General features: G+C 44.2%; 1 protein-coding gene across 4 annotated transcripts in view; it reads left to right on the top strand.

The window, feature by feature from the left end:
• The window catches only part of GALNT16 (polypeptide N-acetylgalactosaminyltransferase 16), a 75455-nt gene that overhangs the window by 19749 nt on the left and 34054 nt on the right, over nt 1–21652 (top strand). For all 4 annotated transcript variants that reach the window (XM_059849692.1, XM_059849691.1, XM_059849694.1 and 1 more), the window contains exons 2-3: nt 18185–18360; nt 21508–21606. In XM_059849692.1, coding sequence (XP_059705675.1) covers nt 18185–18360; nt 21508–21606 — 275 coding nt within the window. The remainder of the gene's footprint in view (nt 1–18184; nt 18361–21507; nt 21607–21652) is intronic.

The raw sequence follows: 21652 nt of genomic DNA, 5'->3' as shown, positions 1-21652 counted from the left end.
GCAGGGGGCCTGGCAGGATGGATAAAGAAAACTAATTTGGAGGGGAAGTACATTGCAAGTAATAAGATAGGACCAACTTTGCTTTTCCCCCTGGCTCGAGACTGCAGAGAGCAGCAGCTATTTAACATTCCTGTAGATCTTCCTCACTTTGAGATGAGGAAAAAAAGAAACAATATTTTTTTTAGGAAACCAAAGATATGGCTACATGCACAGTTTCTGAACTGAGTTGTATGGGAGATTTGTACATGTTATTTGTGTCTGCATATACTGAAAGCCTTGAGGTTCTTGTTGCAGGGATTTTTTTCAGTACAGAGGATTTTTATCATCTTTGTACTTACCTTCCTGTTTTGTTCAAAGTACTAATTCAGTTGTATAGTTTCTCCTACTCTTTGAGTGGTACAAACAAAATACTGGCAAGCAATTTGGACACCTGAGCAAAAGCACTGGAGATCAGAATGCCTCCCTGTACTTACCAAAAGAATTTACGTACCTAATATGATGCCAAACCTGATCAATTTGGCTGGTGCACTTCCATCCCCGTCAAGCAGAGGTTTGTCTTGAATACCTTTCATTTAAAAGCTCCAGAGGCATCCTGCAGAAATGGATGGTGGAGCAAGCAGCTCTGGGACCCAGATGCCTTCCTTCCTCTCCAGCCTCTCTTGTCTTGGGCACCAGTAAGCAGGATTTGGGGCATCCCCAAGAGCTGGGGACAAGCCAGGTTACCCTCCTGTGTGAGGGTGAGCTTGCTCAAGATGGGATCACTCACACATCTAATCCTTTGGTAAAGTCACCAGTGGCTTGCAGTGGGTTGACCCCTCTTTAGCTGGAGGTGATCTCTGAGCCTTGCAGCAGAGGCTCCACCAGCAAAAATAATAAAACCCTCTCAACTCTATTGATTAAAACCACAATAAATGAGCATTTGCTTGTGATTGCTATGACATTTGCCTCTGCCCGTGAGATTTTAATGGATTTTTTTTTAGTGTTCCCAGCCTCCTCGAGAAAGGTATCTTTTCTCTTGACACCTATCAGCATGTCTTAGACCTAGCACAGTAGGATTTGAACTGTTGACACTGCTTAATGCAGAGATATAAATTGCTATTGCATTGCCTTCACCATGGTGCATGGTCTGTGTCAATTGTCTTTCTCAAAGGCAGCCATTTCTGAAGCAGTCTTACTCATACTACATTTTTGCCTTTAGTGAGGAAAATCACTTTTCTGCAATGAGAAACATGTGTGCAGTCCAAGTGCATCAGCAGGACAGGTGTGCAAAAATTGTTCCATTTTATGATGGACATTGCTCACAAAGGTTTGATGGTGGGAGACAATTTTCTATTGTTTAACTTCACTGGTTTCTAATGAAGTGTGCTGCTAAGCTCTTCTGCTCCACTAGCTTGGGGCATTGGTTGCTAAAGTGCCAGCTTTCCAAAATTACCTAAATGTACCAAGTGTTTGACTCTTAAAAAAAGATAAAAGAAATTTGCTGGCAAAATAATGTATTTCTTTCTGCTTCTGGAAGGATTCTTCTATGGATAGCCTTGATTCTGAATGTGACTACAGTTAATTATATTTGAGGAGTAAATAGCTGTCAGTCAACTGTTTTTGTCTTTTTCACATGCTTTGGAGTAGCCTGTAAATGGTATGCTGAAAACAAGCTGTTGTCCAAGCTGTGTGTTGATATGGCAGGCCTGGAAAACAGTCTTAGGATAGTTGTTTTAAGGATTCTGTAGATCACTACCAGACCCTGAAGTAAACTCTAACATTGAAGAAAAAGTTGGCTTTACATTAGTTGTGCTGGTCTTGTAAGCTGCTTTTGGCTGAGCTGAGGAAGAAGCTGAAAGTGGATGCTCCTAAGAATCTGATGGGTGTTCTGAGAAGTTAATCACAAGAGCTCCCCAAGAGGTAAGAAGTGCAGTGATGTGGTGCTGATCAGCGTGGGTAGGAAGCAACACCACGCTGGGTGCAGGTGTCAGAAACGGCTTTGGTGAATGAGGTGGGCAGAGCCCTGCAATCACCGTGGGGCTGAGGCAGGAGCTGAGCATCTCCTCTCAGCACCCTGCTCCCAGGCAAGAGGCTCTGCCACATCCGCAGCACACTGTGAGGTTTCCTTCTCACATAGCTGGGATCTGGCTCTGTGTGCACTGGATAAGGACTTAGCTTTAAAAATCCCAAAAGCAGCAAAACAAGCTAAAAAGTACTGTGGTATTGCTATGGTAACAAACATCTAGAAATGGTGCAGATCTCTGTATTAACTGTAGGCTTGGGCTTTATAGCCTGTGCCCTGGTGGTTGCATATGCAATCAGAGACAGAAATGCGCTGTAAAGGGAAACTGCAGCAGGTTTATGATACCTTGGGATCTTTCCAAATATGAGACCTACTGCTCCCTCTGCTTGAGGCAGGCTAGGAGCAGTTCCAGGCTGTTGGTGTGTGTCTGTCACTGCCTGTTCATTATCCATCCAGGCAATGAGAGATGAGCAGCCAAATGCATTCTGGAGCACTGGAATGTCCTGCAGTTTGAGTTTGAGAATAGCTTGGGTCTTTCATCTGACATTTGGGGGGCTTAGGGTAGTTGAAGGAAACGGGTATCACTTGCTACCCAGCAGTACCTTCAATGGCAGGCCTGGGAGAAGGCCAAGAGAGTTCATCTTCTTCCCTGGTGTGGTGCTTATTTGTGTGTAGTAGTTCTGGGTTTTGCTGTGTTTTCATTCTTGTTTTCCATTTTTCCACTATTTTGGGCAGTGTTAAAATCCTACTAGAGGCAAGGTAGCAGTAGCAGAGCACATTGAGTTTCTGGCAGAGATGGAGCAGGTCCTTCCACAGCATGCCTATGGCATGGGGTTTCTTGGTAGCTTTGATAGATAGCCATTTTCCTCTCCACAAGCATCCACTGGAAAATACTGCAGGACTGGGCAACAGATAAGGAGAAGGGAAGGAACTTCCAGAGTGGCAATTACAGAGGTGTAAGGGACCCTGCTATAATTATAGAGGCTGATGTTAGAAGAGGAAAAGACCTGTCCTGAGAAGGCCTGGCTTTGAAGAGGAGAAAAGACCTCAAAATGACAAAGACAATGAGGGAACTGGACCACCTCTCTTGTGAGGAAATGCTGAGAGAGCTGGGCTTGCTCAGCCTCTAGAAGAGATGACTGAGAGGACCTTTTCTGTCTTGAAGTGAGAGTGTCAGAGGGTGGAGCCAGGCTCTGCTCAATGGTGCTGAGCAATAGGACAAGAGGCATAGGGCAGGAAATGATGTGCCTAAGCATGAGAAGGAGCTTCTGTCCTCTCTGGGTGCCCATCCACATGGAACAGATTGCTCAGAGAGGTCGTGGAGTCTTCCTCTCTGGAGATAGTCAAGGACCATTTGGTGATCCTGTGCCATGTGCTCTAGGATCACCCTGCTTGAGCAGGGAGGTTGGACAAATCACCCACTGTGATCCCTTCCATCTTTACCCATTCTGTGATTCTGTGAAAATGCTGTCTCCTAAAAAAGAAAAAAGTCTTGTTTCCTGCATCCCTTCCTAAGGGTGATCCTGACAGGATTCTAGCATGTATAAAGGAAGCTGCCCCTTGGAATGCAAAGACTTCTCTGGCTTAGTGCTGCTCTGGATCCCCTTGAGGCCAAGTTGCAGGCCTGACTATGATTTCAGGCTTCAAATTTTTTAAAGCTACAGTGTGTGAGATATCAGTGGGGCCTTGGTCTGGACACTTTTGGCATGCCACTTGTTTCTGTTGCACTTTGCATGTGATTGCAGGGAAGCAGAGGAAGAGCTCCAGAGAGTTCGGTCTCCTGCATGAGGGCACACCTTGACATGTAATTATGTGCCCTCTTGCCACTTAAAGCTTTTAGAGGACATGCATGATAGAAGTAGCTGTGTGTTGACACTTACAATTCAGAGTTGCCCTTTTTGCTGAGTGCCTAACCCTACAACCTTAGATGTGCCTTTTTTAATATTGGCTTGGGGAGGAAGGGATGAGAGAGAGAGAGCTGTAAGCTGTATGAGTGACAGCTGTATATGTTGACAGATCATGAAGAGTCCTTCATCAGTACATGTTGCTTAAATATCTTAATTAGGGAGAAAGATTGAAGAATGCTGTCCTGGCAGTTGGCTGGATTCTGAGCAGTGAATGCTACTGGGCATGAGAGCTAATGTTCATGTTGTGGTTACAGGGACCTCACTGGCAGCTGCCTCTGTGCTAAGCAAAAATAAGATTTGAACAGTTAAGTCTCTTTTGTTCAGTACAAGGTGCTTTGCTGAAGAGTGTTGCTCTTTATTGGCATTTGGGTGTGTTGCTGGTCCGACCACCTTCAGTGCTGGCAGAGAGAAGCTGCTTGGAATGGGGCATGGAGATGAATACACTGCCTGCATGCCGCTGGTCCATGGCCTTGCCATGGTCAGACTCATACAGAACACTTTTTACATTCAACCAGCTGAGGTAAGAAATGCTTATTCTAGACTGTGATGCAGAATTACAAGCTAATTTCTCTCTCATTAACCTTTTGTAATCTAGGGACAGGCCTCCTGCTCCGTATCCATAACAGTCCTTTCAAGTTTTTGTGGGTTTTCAGGGTTTGGAGGTGTTTTTAAGTTTATTTTGAGATGTCTTTGATGCTTGAAACAGCAGTTCTGCTTTTGGTTTTATGATTTCTTTTTTTTTTTTAATCTACTTTGAACAAACCTCTCAGCACATTTCCTTCGTTCATGTTTGTTCATCGCCCATGTTCCTTTGTGGAGCCAGAAATGCTGAAACCCAAAAAGAGAAAGCCAGAAATGTGAAGAATGTCTCAACTTTTTTTCTGTTTGGGAGAAAAAGCTGTTTTACAGACAGCGTACCTCAAACAAGCAGTTTTGCTTTTAATCTTTACATCACCACCACAACTTCCAGCAAGAAATTTATACATTATTTGTCTTCTGGGTAATGAAGGCCATTTACAACATAGTTAAAATGGTTTCTAAACAAGAGCTGTTTTCCAGAGCAAATAAAGAGTTGTAAGAAAGGGAACCTTAGTGAGCTAAGCAGTTTAATTTTTCTAAAATTCTGAAAGATGTCTGGAAATTAAGTCCTCTATGAGTACTCTGTGTGTGTTTGTTACTCCCTGTTTGTATTTTTGCTGTGGCTGAAATTCTTCTGATGTCACTGACAATTTTACCACTGAATTTAACTAGTGATGTACAATCACTCAGACTTTTACATTGTGTTTTTCTGAACACAAAGAAAGCCTATGCACTTCATGCAGCTTTGTGTGGAGAGGAAAAAGCAGATCTCACCTAGCAGTGCTTATCTTCATGAGCAACCCTGTGGGTTTCATGGAGCTATGACAGGACTGGATGTGTCCATCTTTATTTTTCATTCATATTAGGAAGGCTGCTGAAGGCCTGGGCAAGGTTCTTGGACCAGTGGCTTTCTGGAGCTGTTCTTTCTCTTTGGTGAAAGAGGTCTTTGTGGTGGAAAATGCACCTGCCCCGTGCTCCTTAGGCCATGAGAGAAAAGTGAGGCTGTTGTGTTGCCCAGGGCTGTGAGTGAAGATCACTCAGTCCTACTGGTTATGCTCAGCTGTCATACTTTGGAAGAGGAGAATTTAAAAAAAAAGATCAGATCTTGAGAAGGGAAAACTGTCTTCTTGACAGTATTGGTTATACTCACACAACACCCTTGAGAAGCCAAAGGTTAGGATCACAGCCCCAGCTATCAGAAGCAGACACCCACATTTCTTGCTGTCACCTATACATGGACTTTGAAAAGTGAAAACTTGCTCACAGAGTGGAAACTGCTGAGCTGAAGACTGGGTGGGTTGGATGGCCAGGAGAGGAGTCTGGTATGTCAGGAGTGCAGTTTTTGGGTGAGGGAAGTGAGACTTGGTTGCATGACTGGGAGCTTTTTGAAAATGGAATTTGGGCAAAATTTCATTAGTTGAATATGTGAAGAAAAATGCCAGACAGACCTCTTCATAAATGAACTTAAAACCAGCAGCTCCCAAAATCTGCCTGATCAGATTTATGGTTAAGCCAGGACAAAAGAAACCGCTATAGCCCAAGGTTTCTGTAGTGGTGTTATTGCTGACCACAAAACATTCAAACATTACTTGATTTGAAAATCAAGTTCTGTGTTCTTTACCTTCTGGGTTTTGAATTTCTTGATATCCACCTTTTTCTTTTTTACAACTTTGACAGCAAAAATTTATCCTGTCCATAAAAAAAGCTGTGAGTTGTCTTAACAACATAACCCAGGAATTGTGTCTTTACAAAATGTTCTTACAATACAGAACTTTGAGTATTGTGTGTGCAGAATCAGATGATGCCCTTTGTATTGGACAGGGATTGATTGAGTAATGGATTTTAAAGGTCCTCACTATCACTGACTTTGTTTTGCTGCAGTTTGCACCTGCAGAATGAGACAAGGGGCTGCAGCATGGGTGGAACTTCCATGAGCAGTGATTGTGGCAATACCTGTCCTCAGTGTATATTGTAAATCAAAGACGACTCCCAAGGGGAGAGAGAATGATGCATCTAGCTCCATCATCAGAAGGCTAATGAATTACTTTATTTTACTACACTATTTACATTTCATCTAAACTGAATCTGCCATGCACTCACTCTTGCTCACACCTGCACAGAACTGCACTCATCTCTGATTCTCTTGTGATTGTCCCGTGGCAGTCCCACACACACACACTTCTTGGCCCTGGTAGCCCAAGGGAACAAAACATCCTCACTTTGGGTAAACAATCTCCATATTGCATTCTACTTTAGCACAACACAGGCACAGCAAGCGAGATAAGAATTGTTTTCCTTCTTCTCTGCTTGTCTCACAGCTTCTCTCTGTTCAGAGGCCATGTGAATACCACAAGTGTATTTTTGTGATGCTTCGGTGGTTCTGCTCCTCCTTATGTGCCCAGCTCTTTCCTGGTTGACAGTGACTAAATGGCAGAGCTGAGGGGCTGTTGAAGGAGCCTCTATTATTAGTGTGATTGAAGTCTAGAATGACAGAGGCTTGCAGAGCACAACACAGGTTTTTCATATTTGACAGGCATATATGAGCCCATTGCGTGATTCTTCATTGGTATGCATCCTTGATTAAATTTGCTGTTGGGGAGGTGAATTTAATCCCTTTGCAAATGGAGACCCAAACAGAAGCAGAGTGCAGCTCTGAGGATTTGTCTGTTCACATTGATTGCTAAGTCCTGGAATTGGAGCAATGCAGTAACTGAAAAATTAATCAATTAAAATGGAATATCATTTGGCTCCTAAACAAAATGGCAGTGGCCTGATAGTCTCAAATCTTCACGGAAATAGGCAGTGAGCTTTTCCACTATTAGAAAACAATGTTGCATGCCTCAGGGCTGAATGCCTAGCAGAGAAGATGTCTGAGTGAAGCAGGTCTTACACAAAGGGATTAATTTTTGTAATAAATCATGGATGTATATGCACCATCACTATTGTCCCTGCAGAAGGAATGTCTGTACAGTCTTTGGGAGTAGATCTCATAGCTTCAAGCCTCCAAAATACAAGTTTACATTGTGAGCTGAAGGTCATTCTTGAAATTCTCTAAGAAACCAGGTCATGGTTCAGCAGTGACATGAGGAGCTATGTTAAGTCACTCGGCTAAATGTCACTTGGGTTGTTGGTTTGCAGACAATTTGCATTTTCATGTTGGGCCTGCCTGACTCCCAAACAATATGTCCTGCCTAAAGCCTTTCTCTGTGATGTTCACGAGCTAATGTGAGGAGGAGCTGTGTGGAGCATTGTGGCAAATTACTTGACTCGTCAAGGTCAGAAGCTGTTCAGGTGTTGTCTCCTGGGAAGACAAGGTCACTGCAGGCTCTGGGGCTGTGGGCCAGCCTGCAGAAGCAGCATGGTACTGGGCCCAGCTGGCACAAAGGCAGGAAGGAGTGTGGCTGCTGGGGCCAGGCTGCCACCCGGCTCCATCTGCAGGATGTGCTTCTCACCTGCCTAGTGCAGCTACCTGTGAGAGGTGTGACACTGTCAGTCTGGTGATTAACGTGGGGAGAGAGTTGGTGCACAACTGGCTTATATTTAAAACCATGACTGTTTGAGCAAGACCTGCTGACAAAATCATGTTAGAAAAAAATATTTCCTTGTTGGAAGACAGGGAGAAATTCCCACCTCTTGCTGTGGGGCTGGCTTTGTCCCTGGTGGGGGTGTGAAATGTCCTGAGGTGTCCCTTTGTCTTCCTGGCTCAGCTGTGCATGTGCACAGTATTTTTGTGGAGTGTGAATGTTGGCTAGCTGCAAAACCGCACTATTTTATGTTTAATCTTCTAATCTCAATTTAAAGCTCTTGAGGATGAATGATTAAAGAGGTACTTCAGCTTCCTTTCTCCAGCTTAGAAAAAGCCCTTACAGTGTGATCTTGAAGGCAAAGAAAATGAGCCGCAAGCTTAACATAATTAAATACTTTAATACTTTGGGTGAGTGGTGCCTGCTTCTCAGTGCCAGCTGACCTCTGCTCATCTCTTAGGTAACCAGTTCACTGCTTACTGTGTTAGCAGCTGATGAGGCCACAAGTTGCCTTTTCCTTTTCTGTGATGGCATATCTGTGGTGACATCTGTCACTGCAGACAGTTGCGATTCACTGGGAGGAAAGGACTGAATGTAGGTCACTCGAGTTCAAAGGGAATAGATTAGTACATCTACATGTGCCTGTGCAGACAGTGTAGGTGGGGGAGTGGGCAGAGAGAGATGCAGTTTATGTGACTGATGATTTATGAAGACATGGACCACCCTCATTTGAACTGTCTTGTTGGCTTTCTGGCTGTTACCAGGTGGCCATGGGGGCATCATCTTGATACAGAATGCTGTATGTCAGTCTGTCTTGATTCAGATGCTGTAAATCAGGGTTCAGGTAACACCCAGGTGGCCACTGAGTATCTAACAGTTAGAAGACAAATAACAGAATATTGTTCCTTTTTCTTCTTTGTTTTCCTAGTTCAAAATCACTGGGAAACCAGAGGCATTCAGCATTCTTTGCATATTTAAATGTTTATGAAGACGGGGATTTTTTTCCAAAAGAAAAAAAAGCTTCTTCACATAACACCTTTTTTACTCTGAAGGACTTCAAAACACACTTAAAGATTGTGTAGGTATGACCTTTAGCAGAGCAGTATTCCTGCATACAGTAAGTAACCTGGATGGCTTTTGCTGAGTAGATTTCCTGTGTGATACTAAACAGATGTCTGAATGCAGACAGCTTCATGTCCATGTGACCATCTTCTCTGTGCAAAACCTTCGTACCCAGAGGCACTGTGTCCCCAGCTACCTGCTGGGATCTCTTTCTGACAGTGCTGCTGCCTTGATGTGGGTGCCAGCATGAGCAGCCTACTCCCTTAGGTATTCAAAGAGTGTGCTGTCCTGTCTGTCTTCTCCCTGACACCAGATGTTGTCATGGATATTTACAGATACAGGGAAATGTGCTTGGAAAACAAGTGCTGTTTCAAGGAACAGCAACCCTACAGACCTCACACTCCCCACCTGTGCTGGTAGTCAGCAGTTTTGAAAACTATCCACTCACTATTTCTCATGGGGATTTCCACATTGTTTTTCTCTTGGAGTGGAATACAACAGCATAAAGGCTCCTATGAGCAAAAGTGGCAGTGTTCATGACACAACAAAGTTTGCTGAACAGGGAACAAATGACATTATTCCAGTGTATGAGATAAAGACTGAACAAACATAGAAGCCACATGTATGTGAGTCTGGACATGTGGGTGTTTTTTATACAAAATCAGTGTGTGTAAATATCATAAATATATCAAAAAATTATACTGTACATTTTCATAATAGGCATTTGTGTGCATTAGTCTTCAAACTGAGGGAAGAAATGCACCTTGGCAACTGCATTACCTCATCTGGGGTCTGAATTTCTGTGGTTCTGAGCAGCCTCATTTCCTCCAAGCTGTTTGGGAGAGAGTGCCCTTAGGCATCTATCTTTGAAGCCCTTTTTGCTTCCATTGCTTTGCTTTATTCAACACTCCTGAAAACAAAAGACCAGAAGGATACCTTAGGGCATCATGTCCCCTCCCTCCAGCTATGGGCAATGTCTTTATGCCTCTGGGCATCTGGGCCAGAACACTGTTTAGGGTCTAATCCTTGTTAACTGCTGAAAGTCTCTTCAGGATTGAACAGCTGGGTCAAAGATGGACACACTTGATAGAAGTAATCTCCTTATGCTATATGTTATATCTACATATACTGTATCTGCCTTGGCCAGCAGCAGAGCAGGATAAAGAGTAGTAATGTGCACCTGTCACGTGAGAGGTTGTGTAATAAATTCCAGCTTCTCAGATTATCGTTCTACAATGAATATACATCACAACTGTGTTCAGAGGGGAATCCAAATTGGCAGGGTTTATGCATTGATTGTTAATCTAGGTGGGCATGGAGAGAGGTTAGTTGGTGTGGAAGTCAGTCACTGTATGTGGAAGTCATTTCTTTGCACGCAGTGTGGTGCTGAGCTCGTGTAACCAGCACAGCCGCAAGTATCCCATGCTCTTTGGGCTGCTGTTTGCAGAATGAATGACACTGATGTGTGCTCCAGTGCTGGCACTTGTGCCCCCTCTGTTACTTTTGGCCATCCCCCAGTTGTCAACCCACGCTGCATTGCACGTCCTTGAGATCTGGGCAAAGTGATCCAGCCAGGCTTCCTGGAAGCATCTCTTCCCTCCTGTAGACAAGGACATGCAGGATCTGGATGAAATATTGTAGTAAGGATGCTTCTCCACGGAGACACTAAAGAGGTGGCTAGGTAGGGTGATTAGGCAGAGGCCACGTGGCTGCCTCAGAAGCAAGACTGAGTACTTACACAGGATAGCAAGGAGCTGGGGGTGTGGCACTGTGGCTGCAGCTCTTCACAGAGAGCTGCAGGCACAGCTCTCTCCCGGGAATTTTCCTGGGGAAGGCAGTGAGAAGGACAGAGAGAAGAAGAGAAACAATTTGTATCTCTATTCACTGTTCCTGTTATTTTGCACATGTGGAATGTGTTATGGAGATTATTTACCCAAAGTGATTAGTTAATTGGACACTGGTGAAGGTTGTTTTGATTCCTTGGCCAATTAGTTCAAAGCTGTGCCCTGAATGTCTCAGAGTCTCATGCGTTTTTATTTAGTATTCTTTTAGTATAGTATCTCTTTAGTATGTAATTTAGTATAGTATTAATGTAATATAGTATAGCTTAATAAAGCATTTGTTCAGCCTTCTGATTCATGGAGTCAGAGCACATTATCCCCTGTCTGGGGGATCACCTATTTCTATGATATGGTGGGACAGACACCACCCTTCTGTGTGCTGAGAAGTTAGATGAGGGTATCAGAAAACAACTGCTCATGATAGAGGCAGTAATTTAATTACTCAAGGGGTTTTTTTTGCTGCTCCTCCTGTAAGCTTCCCACACACTGTTTTGCTCTCTTGTGTTGCTTTCTTCCCTTAAACTGCCCAAAAGACCAGCTGACAAACCACAGCAAGCCTGCTTTAAGGTTAGTGACCAAACCTTGTCCATCAACACACTGTTGTGACCTGTAAGTCAGGAACATCCTGTTTCTAAACTCTTCACACCAACCACCCATGTCTGCTTGTGGCAGATATCATAGTGGCCTGTGACATTCACCTAATCCATGCCGTAGGCAATAAATGGAATACATTGTGCCATCTTCTGTATCTCTTGGAGGAGGGTCTGAATATTGCATCCAAAAATTGCTGGTTGTGGGGAGAACATTGCTATGGAAACCAAACACAGAAATGTAGTTGTTCCTCCTTCCTTGTACAGAATTTCTACCTTTGCAGGTCAGATTATTGAGGACACTTTCCTTGTCAGCAACTCAGTGTCTGGCAAAACTGTGAGGGAAGAAAAGAAGAGCAAAATAGAAATTATTTGGAGGAATGGCATGACCTTCTAGTCATGAGACAGGCATAGAGAGAAAAGGCTTCTCAGGGCAAAACCAGAAGAGAGTTGAGATGCAAGTCTTGCAGAGCTGACAGAGAATTGCCTGTGCACGCACAGAAGGCAATAAGTGTCCAGAGACTGTGGAAAAGAATAAGGAGGTAGAGAGGCACTTTGGGCAAGCATGAATACTGGAAAGCAAAGCAGTATTCAGTAGACAACCTCTGTTTCTGACTTTCAACATCCCATGGCAACTACAGCTCTGTCACAGGGCCTGGAGAAGTCCTGTGAGCTGGTGACCGTGGGCTCTTCTCAGAGGGCATTGGAAGTAACCTCTGCTGGGCATCTGTTGCTGGTCTCCAGCTTGGAACTGGCAGCACACCTCAAGATTGCCCAGGGTTAATGGCAGTAGAAGTTCTTTTGTGACCAGCTAGATGCCATGGGAACTGATCAAATTGCTTTGCTCTTTCCATTGTGTTACTCCAGTTTGTGCAAGCTACAAATGAAACATTCAAATTGGTCTCTGGGCTCTGCTGTCAGCACTTGCACTTCTCAAAGAACAGTGATGGTTCTATTTAACTGTGGTAATTCTTTTTTTTTAATTTCATAGTAGAAGTTCCATAAGTGCATGGTTCCCAATCCACATTTAAAATGCTTTACACAGTTTAACAAAGCATGAATAAAATAGGCCCTGTGCTGTCAGGCACAGGCTTTTGCCTCTAAGGACTAGGAACAGTTTTTTGGGGAAGTGTACAGATTTTTCATGAGACATAACAAAAGCCATGTGCGCGCTGGGATTCCTAGTGCCAACTGGAAATGCAGCCCACCCTCTAAAGCAAATGCTTCTGGCAACAGGATTTAGCTCACGTGATCTCAGGTTCAGCCCATGGAGAGTAGCTTGCTCCCTCAGAAGTTTTTGGGATTTGCTGCAGCTCTCAGTCCTGCCCCGTGGTCTGTGCCCGTGGTAGCCCATCCATGTGCAGAGTGTGGGTTACACAGACTGCTCAGACAGAGCTGGGCAGCTCCTGTCTCTGTAGCATCCCCAAGCACTGCTCTGCTCCCCAGCATCTCACTGCTGCTGGTTGTGCTATGCTGGCTTGTTCTCTCCGGGATTTTGCTTCAGGTCACTGGGACAGTGTGTGGAGCATGTGGAGTGAGCCTACAGAGAAATGTCACCATGCAGGCCCCAACAGCACCAGTGGCGTTTGCAGAGGTGAGCTGGCTCTTACCTTTGTTGGGAGGGATGAGGATTTGCGCAGCCAGCAAGTTTGTATCTCAATATGATGGATTGAAATTGGCATTGAACCAGTTCAGAAGAGAGAAAGCTGCAGGGGGGAGTGCAGAGCTTGTGTGGAGGGAGGTGCTGGCAGGGTTGGGGTCATGGCGGTGCAAGTGTCTGAGGCTGTGGCAGCAGGGTAAATTGAAGGGGAGCCTCAAGAGGTTTGATGAAGTTGTTACTCCCTGGCTTGCCTTGTGTCCGTATTGGTCAATTAGACCTTTCTGGTCTGTTAGGTCTTCCATGGAAAGAGACTTAGTGGGGATGGCTTGCAATTGATGCTTTTCACTTCTGGGGTTTGACAGAGCTGAGGCAATTGTGAAAATGAGCTTAAAAAAAAGGAGAAGCATGGCACCCCCTGGTCCATTTGTTTTCCTGGCACTAAATGCTTGTAAGAAGTGCAAGGGCTGCAAAGTGTATGCCCTGTCACATAAAACTGCTGCTGGACTAATTTCACAGTAACTGTAAAATGATTAATTGCACTTACCTTTGAGAGTTTTACATACCTTACTCTAATTAAGTAGTGATTCCTCATGACCCCTGGAGTATGGTTATTCTTTTTGAATTTGGCCAAGCTTGCTGTTAAAAAGATGCACCTTGGGACCCTGAACTTCCTGGCTCTGGTTTTAGTGGCTGTTAGCACAATGTGGCCGCTGGTGTGCCTGTGTCTGATGGCAGACTGGGACAATGCACAGAGGTGAATGGCACTGTCTCTATTACAGTCTTGCTATTTCACAAGGAATCAGGCCTAGAGGAATATCCTGTGTTAGTTGAGAGATGAGGCCCTCGAGTTTTCATAGATATGCATGGCATTAATTCCTTTACCTAAATCCCTTGCTTACAAAGTTAATTTTGCTACTTAAATAGTTTCTGGTCTCTTGGACCATGTTGAAATACAAATCAGAACATGCTTTCAACAGCAGAAGAGCATCTGATTCTATTCTGTCACTGAAAGGGAAAAGTATATGTGAAAATGAGAAATGGTGAAATAAGATTAGAAGGTTTACATTACTTCCTGAAATTTTCATATGTGAATTTTTTTGGAGGTCTCAGCAATGTTTGGGACAAAACTTAATTTGTGTAAACTGTTTGCTAATCCCTAGTCTAGACACTCACATTTCCAGTGCCTATTCATCTTTATTTCTGCTTTTTTTTTTTTTTTTTTTTAAATCTATCTGAAAGCAGCAGTCATAGGAGCTGGGCTCTTCTGCTGGGCTCTTCTGCTCCCCTAACTCTCACTTCCAGCCCCAAGTGTGGGGATACAGGGTGTGTAACTACATCAAGGATCTAGGGGTATGAACTGTCCTTTTGGCATGGTAAAAGTCTCGACTCTGCCCTCAGCTGTATATAATGTGCCTTTAATATACTAAAGCTGCTAAAGTCTGCTTATATTGACTACTTCCTGAAGTGAGAGGTGTTAAGGTGAGGAGACAGGGGAGAAGAGGGTAGGCATTAGTCCGCCCTTCTGACGGCAAGGTTTCATAGAGAGCCTGTGCTGTTCCTGTCAACAGCAATAAACGTCCTGTAGTGCAACATCTCTGTTCTAGGAATATAATCTGATAAAGCAAGGCAGTCCTTAAAGATAAGCTTTATATTCACTTTGTCAGGCTAGTTCATAACTGTCTAGGCTGCACTCAGGATTGTGTTTGCTCTGCTTTTTTAATCTGACTTTTCTGTCGTGTGGTTTGTAATGAACTGTAATGACTAGGGCTTTTCTGAGGGATTGCTACTGTGCTGTCTCTGCCATATTTTGTATCAGCACAGACCTGGTGAACTGCAAAGGTCTGCAGTACCCTTATTAAATTGCTTTTACTGTTTTCAGTCGTATTTTCTATGTGTTGAGATAATTTTGAATTCTAACCCTGTTACCCAATGTGTCTGGCATTTGTTCTGGATTTCCTATGGATTTGACAAACTTGCTGTGTCTGAATCCAAGGTATTTATGAAAATACAGAATAGTGCTGGATCTGGAACAAACCCCTAAAGACCTGCTCTTACCCCTCTGCTCTAGGAACAGCTAATAATTACGCTCTTGCCTTTACTTTCCAACCAGTTCCACCCATTCTGCAGTAGCTTCACCAGACTATTACTTTTCTAGCTTGCTAATGACAACATCTTAACAGCCCCTACCAAAACCATTATCTAAGTCATGATGTATCTGTCTCCTGCTTCTCCATACCCGTGAGCCTGATTACTCCATCACAGAAGAAAATTAGATTGGTCTGACATGACTCGCTCTTGACAAATCTCATCTAGCTCCTATTTATTACCTTGTTATCTTCTTGGTGCTCATAGATGGATGTTTGGTTACTTGTTGATTATCTATCGATTAGCTGCCTTTCTGGAAGCTGAAGCCAGGCCCTCCTAGCTATCATCCTCTGAATCCTCCCTTTGAAGAGAGCACAAAGAGATACTGTCTGAGATAAAACTGCAAGTGGGACTTAACTCTTAACTGACAATCATTTCCTAGTGCTCTTTTACCACCTTTGATGTATAAGTAATGTGAGAGCCATAGTACCTAGAAGAATTAGCCCTGGGAGTTCAAGCTCAAATGTGTCATGGCTTTTAGGGCAATAAAGGCCCTTCCAGTGCCTGCCCACTCCCCGGGACTGGGAGGAGTGTCCCCAGGGTCTCACAGCCCCTGCCCCAGTGATGCTGCAGCAGGGCTGGTCTCCAGTTCCCAATAGCCTTGCCCTGCCCAGCCATGGGCCCTGCCAAGGTGGGTCCTCATCCCGTCATTCCCCAGAGAGGTGCCCAATTCCTGGGGTGGGGGCTGTCCTGGTACCCACTTCTGGCTGGGACATAGGTTTGTCCCTGGCTGCCAGACCCTGCTCCCCAGCCCTTTCACCATCCTGGGAAAAATGTCTCCTGAAGGTATCTTGTCATTTCCAGCATTTTTTCAGTTTTTAGAGGTATGGAAGTAATTGTTTTCTCATCATACTGAAAATGCAAATTCAGGGAAGATTCTAGGCAGAAGGCTGTGCAAGCAGCTATAAAAGTAGTCAAGATGTTCCCGTAACCCAGCACCATGCCCAGGTGATGTGCTGGTGGCTGCAAGGGGCAGAGGGGATGGCAGCAGCATTCCTGGAGAAGGGGTGGCAGAGTAGGACACTCTCTGCCTGGAGGAGCAGAGCAGAGACAGACTCACCCACTGGAGTGTGCCTGTGTGTGTCCTATACAAGGGCAGATCCATAAACATTGGCTTGATTGTGCAGTATCTGAAGGAATTTCTCAGTGCTGAAAAGAACAGCTTTTTTAAAAAAATTCCTCCCATGAAAAGACATTTGCCTCATTCTTGTATGGTGAGGAAGGGAAATCTGAGCATCAGGCTAACTTTGGCTGTATTAGGCATATTTTTATGGGCCACCTTCTCTTTTTTTTTTTTTTTCCCCCTGACTTAATTCATCTTCTCTCCAGATGGAATAATCCTAACCTCTAATGTCTCTTCATCTAGTAGCTTCCTTCCAGATAGAGGCTTGACAAAGCTTGTGCTCTGGCCACGGCTGCTGTGCTGTCTCTGATTTCATATAACTGCTCACGATGGTTTCAGTTTTCTCGGTCCCGTTTGCAGTGCACTCAATTTGCTACATTTCCCATCTCGGCAGACCGAGTGCAGGGTTTCATTCGAGCTGTCCACAGGGATGCTCAGATCTGTAGCCTGAGTGGTCATGGTTCATTTGAAATCCATCAATGTACACGAGTAGTTCAATTTATTTTTTCTAATGTTCATTGTCTTGCCCTTCTTTATGCTGAATTTAATTTGCCATCATCTTATCTAACTGTCTTGTTCTCCTAGGGCTGTCTGCACTGAAGGGTAGCCCTTGTCAGAGAAAGTTGCAGAGATGAATGTTCTTCTAAGCACTCTCCTGCTTAAGGAGTTTGCTGTGGTGTTGGGTCTCTTGAATTCTTTCCCAACTCACTAGGATGGCTCAACCAACATGCTCTGTGATGCTGGGGACCATTCTCTGGTCTCTTGCCCTCTGTAACTTCTAAAAGGAGACCTTTAGCTGAGGGAGAAATGTGATCAAGCCTAGTAGTAGAGAGTATCCAAGCTAATTTACATAGAAGGATCTCAAGATTTGGGGATTATCTAGTGCTTTGAATGTGATGTGTAGGTGCAAGTATCTGCCTCTTGCAGCAGTTTTAGGGAGCTCTAGCGCTCCCCTGCAAGGCTGGCAGTATTTTGTCTTCATTATTTGGTCTATCAAAAAGCGACCGCAGACAATTTGTTAAACTACTTTTATAGTATAAACAGTCTTGATTGCTTTATAAGCAATCCAGCGTTTGTAGGTTGTTTCCAAACAGAGTCACGTTTGGAATTGAATTCATTACCTAAAAGAGGGCTAGAGCTGTGCCTGTCCTCTCCCCTGATGACCCTAGTGAATGGTTTTCAGGTGCCGATTTTGTACTGACTCTGTGGCTTAGTAAAGTTAGAGGAAAATTAGGAGAGGAGAGGGATGGCCCTGATCTTTTAACTCTTATGGGGTACTGGGGACTGTCATGTGCAGCTTTCAGCTGTGTCGAGGACATCTGTGAAACTGGGCAAGTCTGAGCAAGGCACAGCAGGGAACCTTTTTAATCAGCTGCCTCTATGTTTGTATGCAGTAGTGATTGTTGAAAGGCTGAAACTACTTTTCCTCAAAATATGGTGTCTCAGCCACCTTGGCTGGAGACTGCTCTCAGACATTCATTGCCTGGAAGGGTTTCCAAATGCCTGCAGTCTCACACATTCTGTGTAACAGGTGCTAAAGGGAATTTGGCTCTGCCTGTGCTATCAGGAACAGCAGCTTTCATCCCAAGCTCAGTCAGTAAGGATAGCAAAGCCTGCAATTTTCCTCAGAGATGTCAGTTTTAACACCCTGTCTGTGGGGACTCCTGCTTTCCTTTCCAAGCCCTTGCCTATCCTGCCTTCACCCATACCTGAGCAACTTCCAGATGTGTGGCAATGTGTGAACTCCTTACCTCTGTCTAAGCATGGGCCAGCTGCTCTCCCTGATGCTCTGCTGCTTGTCTGTGCTCTAGATGACGAGGGCTCCCCCGGGAGAGAAGAGCAGCCGGCGGGCTTTTGACGAGAAGGCTTACTTGTCCTCCAAGGTGCTGAAGGCCGGAGAAGACCCCTACCGGCAGCATGCTTTTAACCAGCTGGAGAGTGACAAACTCAGCAGCGACCGGCCCATCCGGGACACCAGGCACTACAGGTACCCTGCAGCCCTGCTCCGAGCCGTGCACTGCTCTCTGCTGTCGGTCTGTAATGCTGACAAAGCATGCTTTGGGATTTTCTTTGGTCCGCTGTTTCACTGAATTTCATGGTTCATCTGGAAAGGTCTCAAATGCTTGGAGAACCTTGACAAATTCAGTCCCAGCTTGAGACTTTTCTAAAACCTCTTTTTCCAGGTCCAAGCATGATCTTGTTTTAGCACAGCCCCTCCACTGCAGCTCGGATTGCTCATTGGACAGTTGTGTTTTGCCCAACTGCGCCTACATTCATGACTTCCCTTGGCATCCTTCTGTCCTGGCTGCAAAGTACACCTTTGTTGCAGTCTTGCTTTGCTGTGGTGTTCCTCACCTGCTGTGCTCTGCCTGTCTGAAGCTGGTTTGGTGCTTTCCATCCTGAGCATCACTGGATGAGGGCTGCTAGGGTAGGGATGAAACTAACATGCAAATAATGGAGTGTTCTATGGCTTGCAAAGTGCTTGTTGTTCTGTCCTTGTTTCACTGAGGGTGTGTTTATTCTGCTGAAAAAAATTGTCCTTAAATTGCTAGTAGTGCTTGGGTAACTATTTTGTAGTTTCTGGAGGACAAAAAGGCAATGCTTTAGTACAAAAAGATTCTTGAAAACTGTAGGTGTAATAGTAATAGGATAGTGTACAATGGTCTACTTCAGTCCTAGACTTTACCTAGTATTGTGGTAGCGGGCCCCACGGGCAATAATGAGTATTGACTTTATGATTGTAGGAGGTTGACTAAATGCTTTATTAAGTTATACTATATTATACTATTAAGAAAAACTCATTGTTCTTGCCAGACAGTCTGATACACACGTGGATTTAATTGGTTAACTAATTAAAACACTATTGCCTAAGTCTAAGAAATTTTTCTTTAGTAAATAATCTCAATAACACATTCCACATGTACACAACAACAAGTGTAGTAAATGAAAACAAGAATTGTTTTCATACCTTTCTCTGTTCAGAGAATATGTATTTATCACAACCTAGAACCACATATGGTTCTAGGTATGGTATGGTTACAAAGCAACATTTCACAGCAGCTAGGAGCAGGAAACCAGGCATCTAATTTGATTGAAATTGTGAAAAGGATGCCAGGAGACATGGAGCTTTGTGAGCCTGCCAGCACTGACAGCCCTCAGAGTGTTATTCAAAGGCAAGCAGTCAGGACCATGGTTGTGGGAGCCAGGTCTTGTGCTGTTGTTCTCCAGCATAGTATTTGGGACTGGCTTCCTAGTGACCCAGAGGCAATGGTGCTATGTTCTGTGTTGCTGACAAGTCTCCCTGCAATGCAGAATTGCTGTTTTCTGTTAATCAGCTGTCATATTCTGGCCTAAAACCAGCTCACTTCAAAGAAAAAATATTGTTTATTTTGATCTGTGATAGCATGCAGAGCCTGCTTTTTGTGACAAGCCTCATCTCTGCACTTCAGTCAGAAAAACAAAATATGTGATTCCCTGCAAATGTATAGCCTTTTCAGACCCAGCTTTTCAAGTATTCCCTTGAGTAATGGGGAGTCCAAAGTAGTATATAATCAGAACAAATAAACCTGTTTCCATGTTTCTCCCCTTTACAGGGAGCAATTTGGGAATGAGCAATCTGTGTTTGACTGTCTTATGTTTTAACAATATTGGAATAGTTGATGGGATGACAACTCAGGATGAGGACTTATTTCAGCTGATACAAGTTAGATTGTGGACTTGGCTCTTTGTTTAAGGAATGAGGGGAGTCTGTAGCTCACTAACATATAAATTTTTCTTCAAGCACCCAAGCCAGAGTATGGACATGCTTGACTTTACATCCTACTTCTTCTGACTTAGCATGCACCTGTTTCTTTGATCCAAAGCAAAGATAGGTCAACTTTCAAGCACAAACTTTGTCCTTGTTCTCTGTGATGCTGTAGTAATGCTAAAATACTGGGAAAACTTCCCCAAATAACCCATACATCAGCCTGTTCTGCTTTTCCACTTCGTGATTCCTTAATACATTTTCTGCACATTACATCATGGAGTTATTTTGAAACAATAATAAATATGGTCTGTCTCAGGACTGTTCTCACATTGTCCACTTTAGTCTTTATCAGATTTCTCTAGATGTTTGAAAATTGCTGTATGAAGCTGCTGTTCCCTTAATAAAACACTGCAATGAAAGTCATAAACCAGTAGGATTGAAAGTGATGATAAAACAGTTTAGCAGTAGTCATAAAAGCGTAGTAAGTAAATGTGGAAGTACAAGTAGTGCGTCCAAGAAGAGAGTTGTATTCCCTGTCAGGATGGAGATTCAGTCTATGCAAAGCCTTGAGTAGTTACAAGTAGGTGTGATTTCTTCATCAGACAGGAGATTAGAGCACACTGACTGCAGTTTGGCACCATCTGGAAGTTAAGAAGGCAGATGCTTTGGAGGAGCAGGTCAGCCCAAATCAGCTGTGCTTAGCATCTGCCAGAACTGGATTCAGGAGTCACGTCTGTGAGTTGTTCCCCTCACAGAAACCTTGCTCTCCACATGGAGAAGCAGCCTGGTTGCAAGTTAATCCTTGGTTCTGAGTGTGAGAATGTGTGTATGTACCTAACATTACAAGGTCAGATGAGAAGATAGAAAGAATTGCTCTTCATTGCCAGCAGATCCATTAGTGTTGAGCCTCAGCAACTCCCCAACACAGATCACAGAATTAGCTGGTGTTTTCCTTTCTGTGAAATTTGTGTCCAAAGAATTTGAAGTGCTTTATACAGCAATGCCTGGGTGTACCAGCTCCATGCGTCCTTAGCATATCCATGTCCTGTGCATGAATAAACAAGATTTTATGTGAATCACAGGTAAATCCAGGGACTAGAATGCATGACCGAAACTTAGTTCACTATAAAACCCACATGGCCTCCTTAGCATGCAGGTTTGTGAGTTTAGGTATCACAGCCTCCAAACGTTGCTTTTCAGTGGGCACGGTTCCTGTTAAGCTCTGCCAGCCTTGGTGCAGGGGCTGCTGAGGCCTCCCTTGCTGCAGCTCAGCTGTGCTGGTTCTGATTTTAGCATTTTACTCTATTTCTAGAAATTCCAGGTACACTGTTGCAGTACTGCTGCTAGGTAATGTTTGGCTTACACTTGTGCTGTCCTGTGCTGCAGGTGCACTTCTGTACGCTATGACACTGACTTGCCAGCCACCAGTCTCATCATCACCTTCCACAACGAGGCGCGATCCACGCTGCTCCGCACGGTGAAGAGGTCAGTTCCGCCGGGGTGCCGGGCCTGCGTGCTGCAGTCTGGGGGT

This window comes from Haemorhous mexicanus, chromosome 6 (genome assembly GCF_027477595.1).
Source record: "Haemorhous mexicanus isolate bHaeMex1 chromosome 6, bHaeMex1.pri, whole genome shotgun sequence".
NCBI lineage: Eukaryota > Metazoa > Chordata > Aves > Passeriformes > Fringillidae > Haemorhous > Haemorhous mexicanus.
The sequence above is the reverse complement of the archived record's forward strand: the minus strand, read 5'-3'. Positions and strand labels throughout refer to the sequence as shown.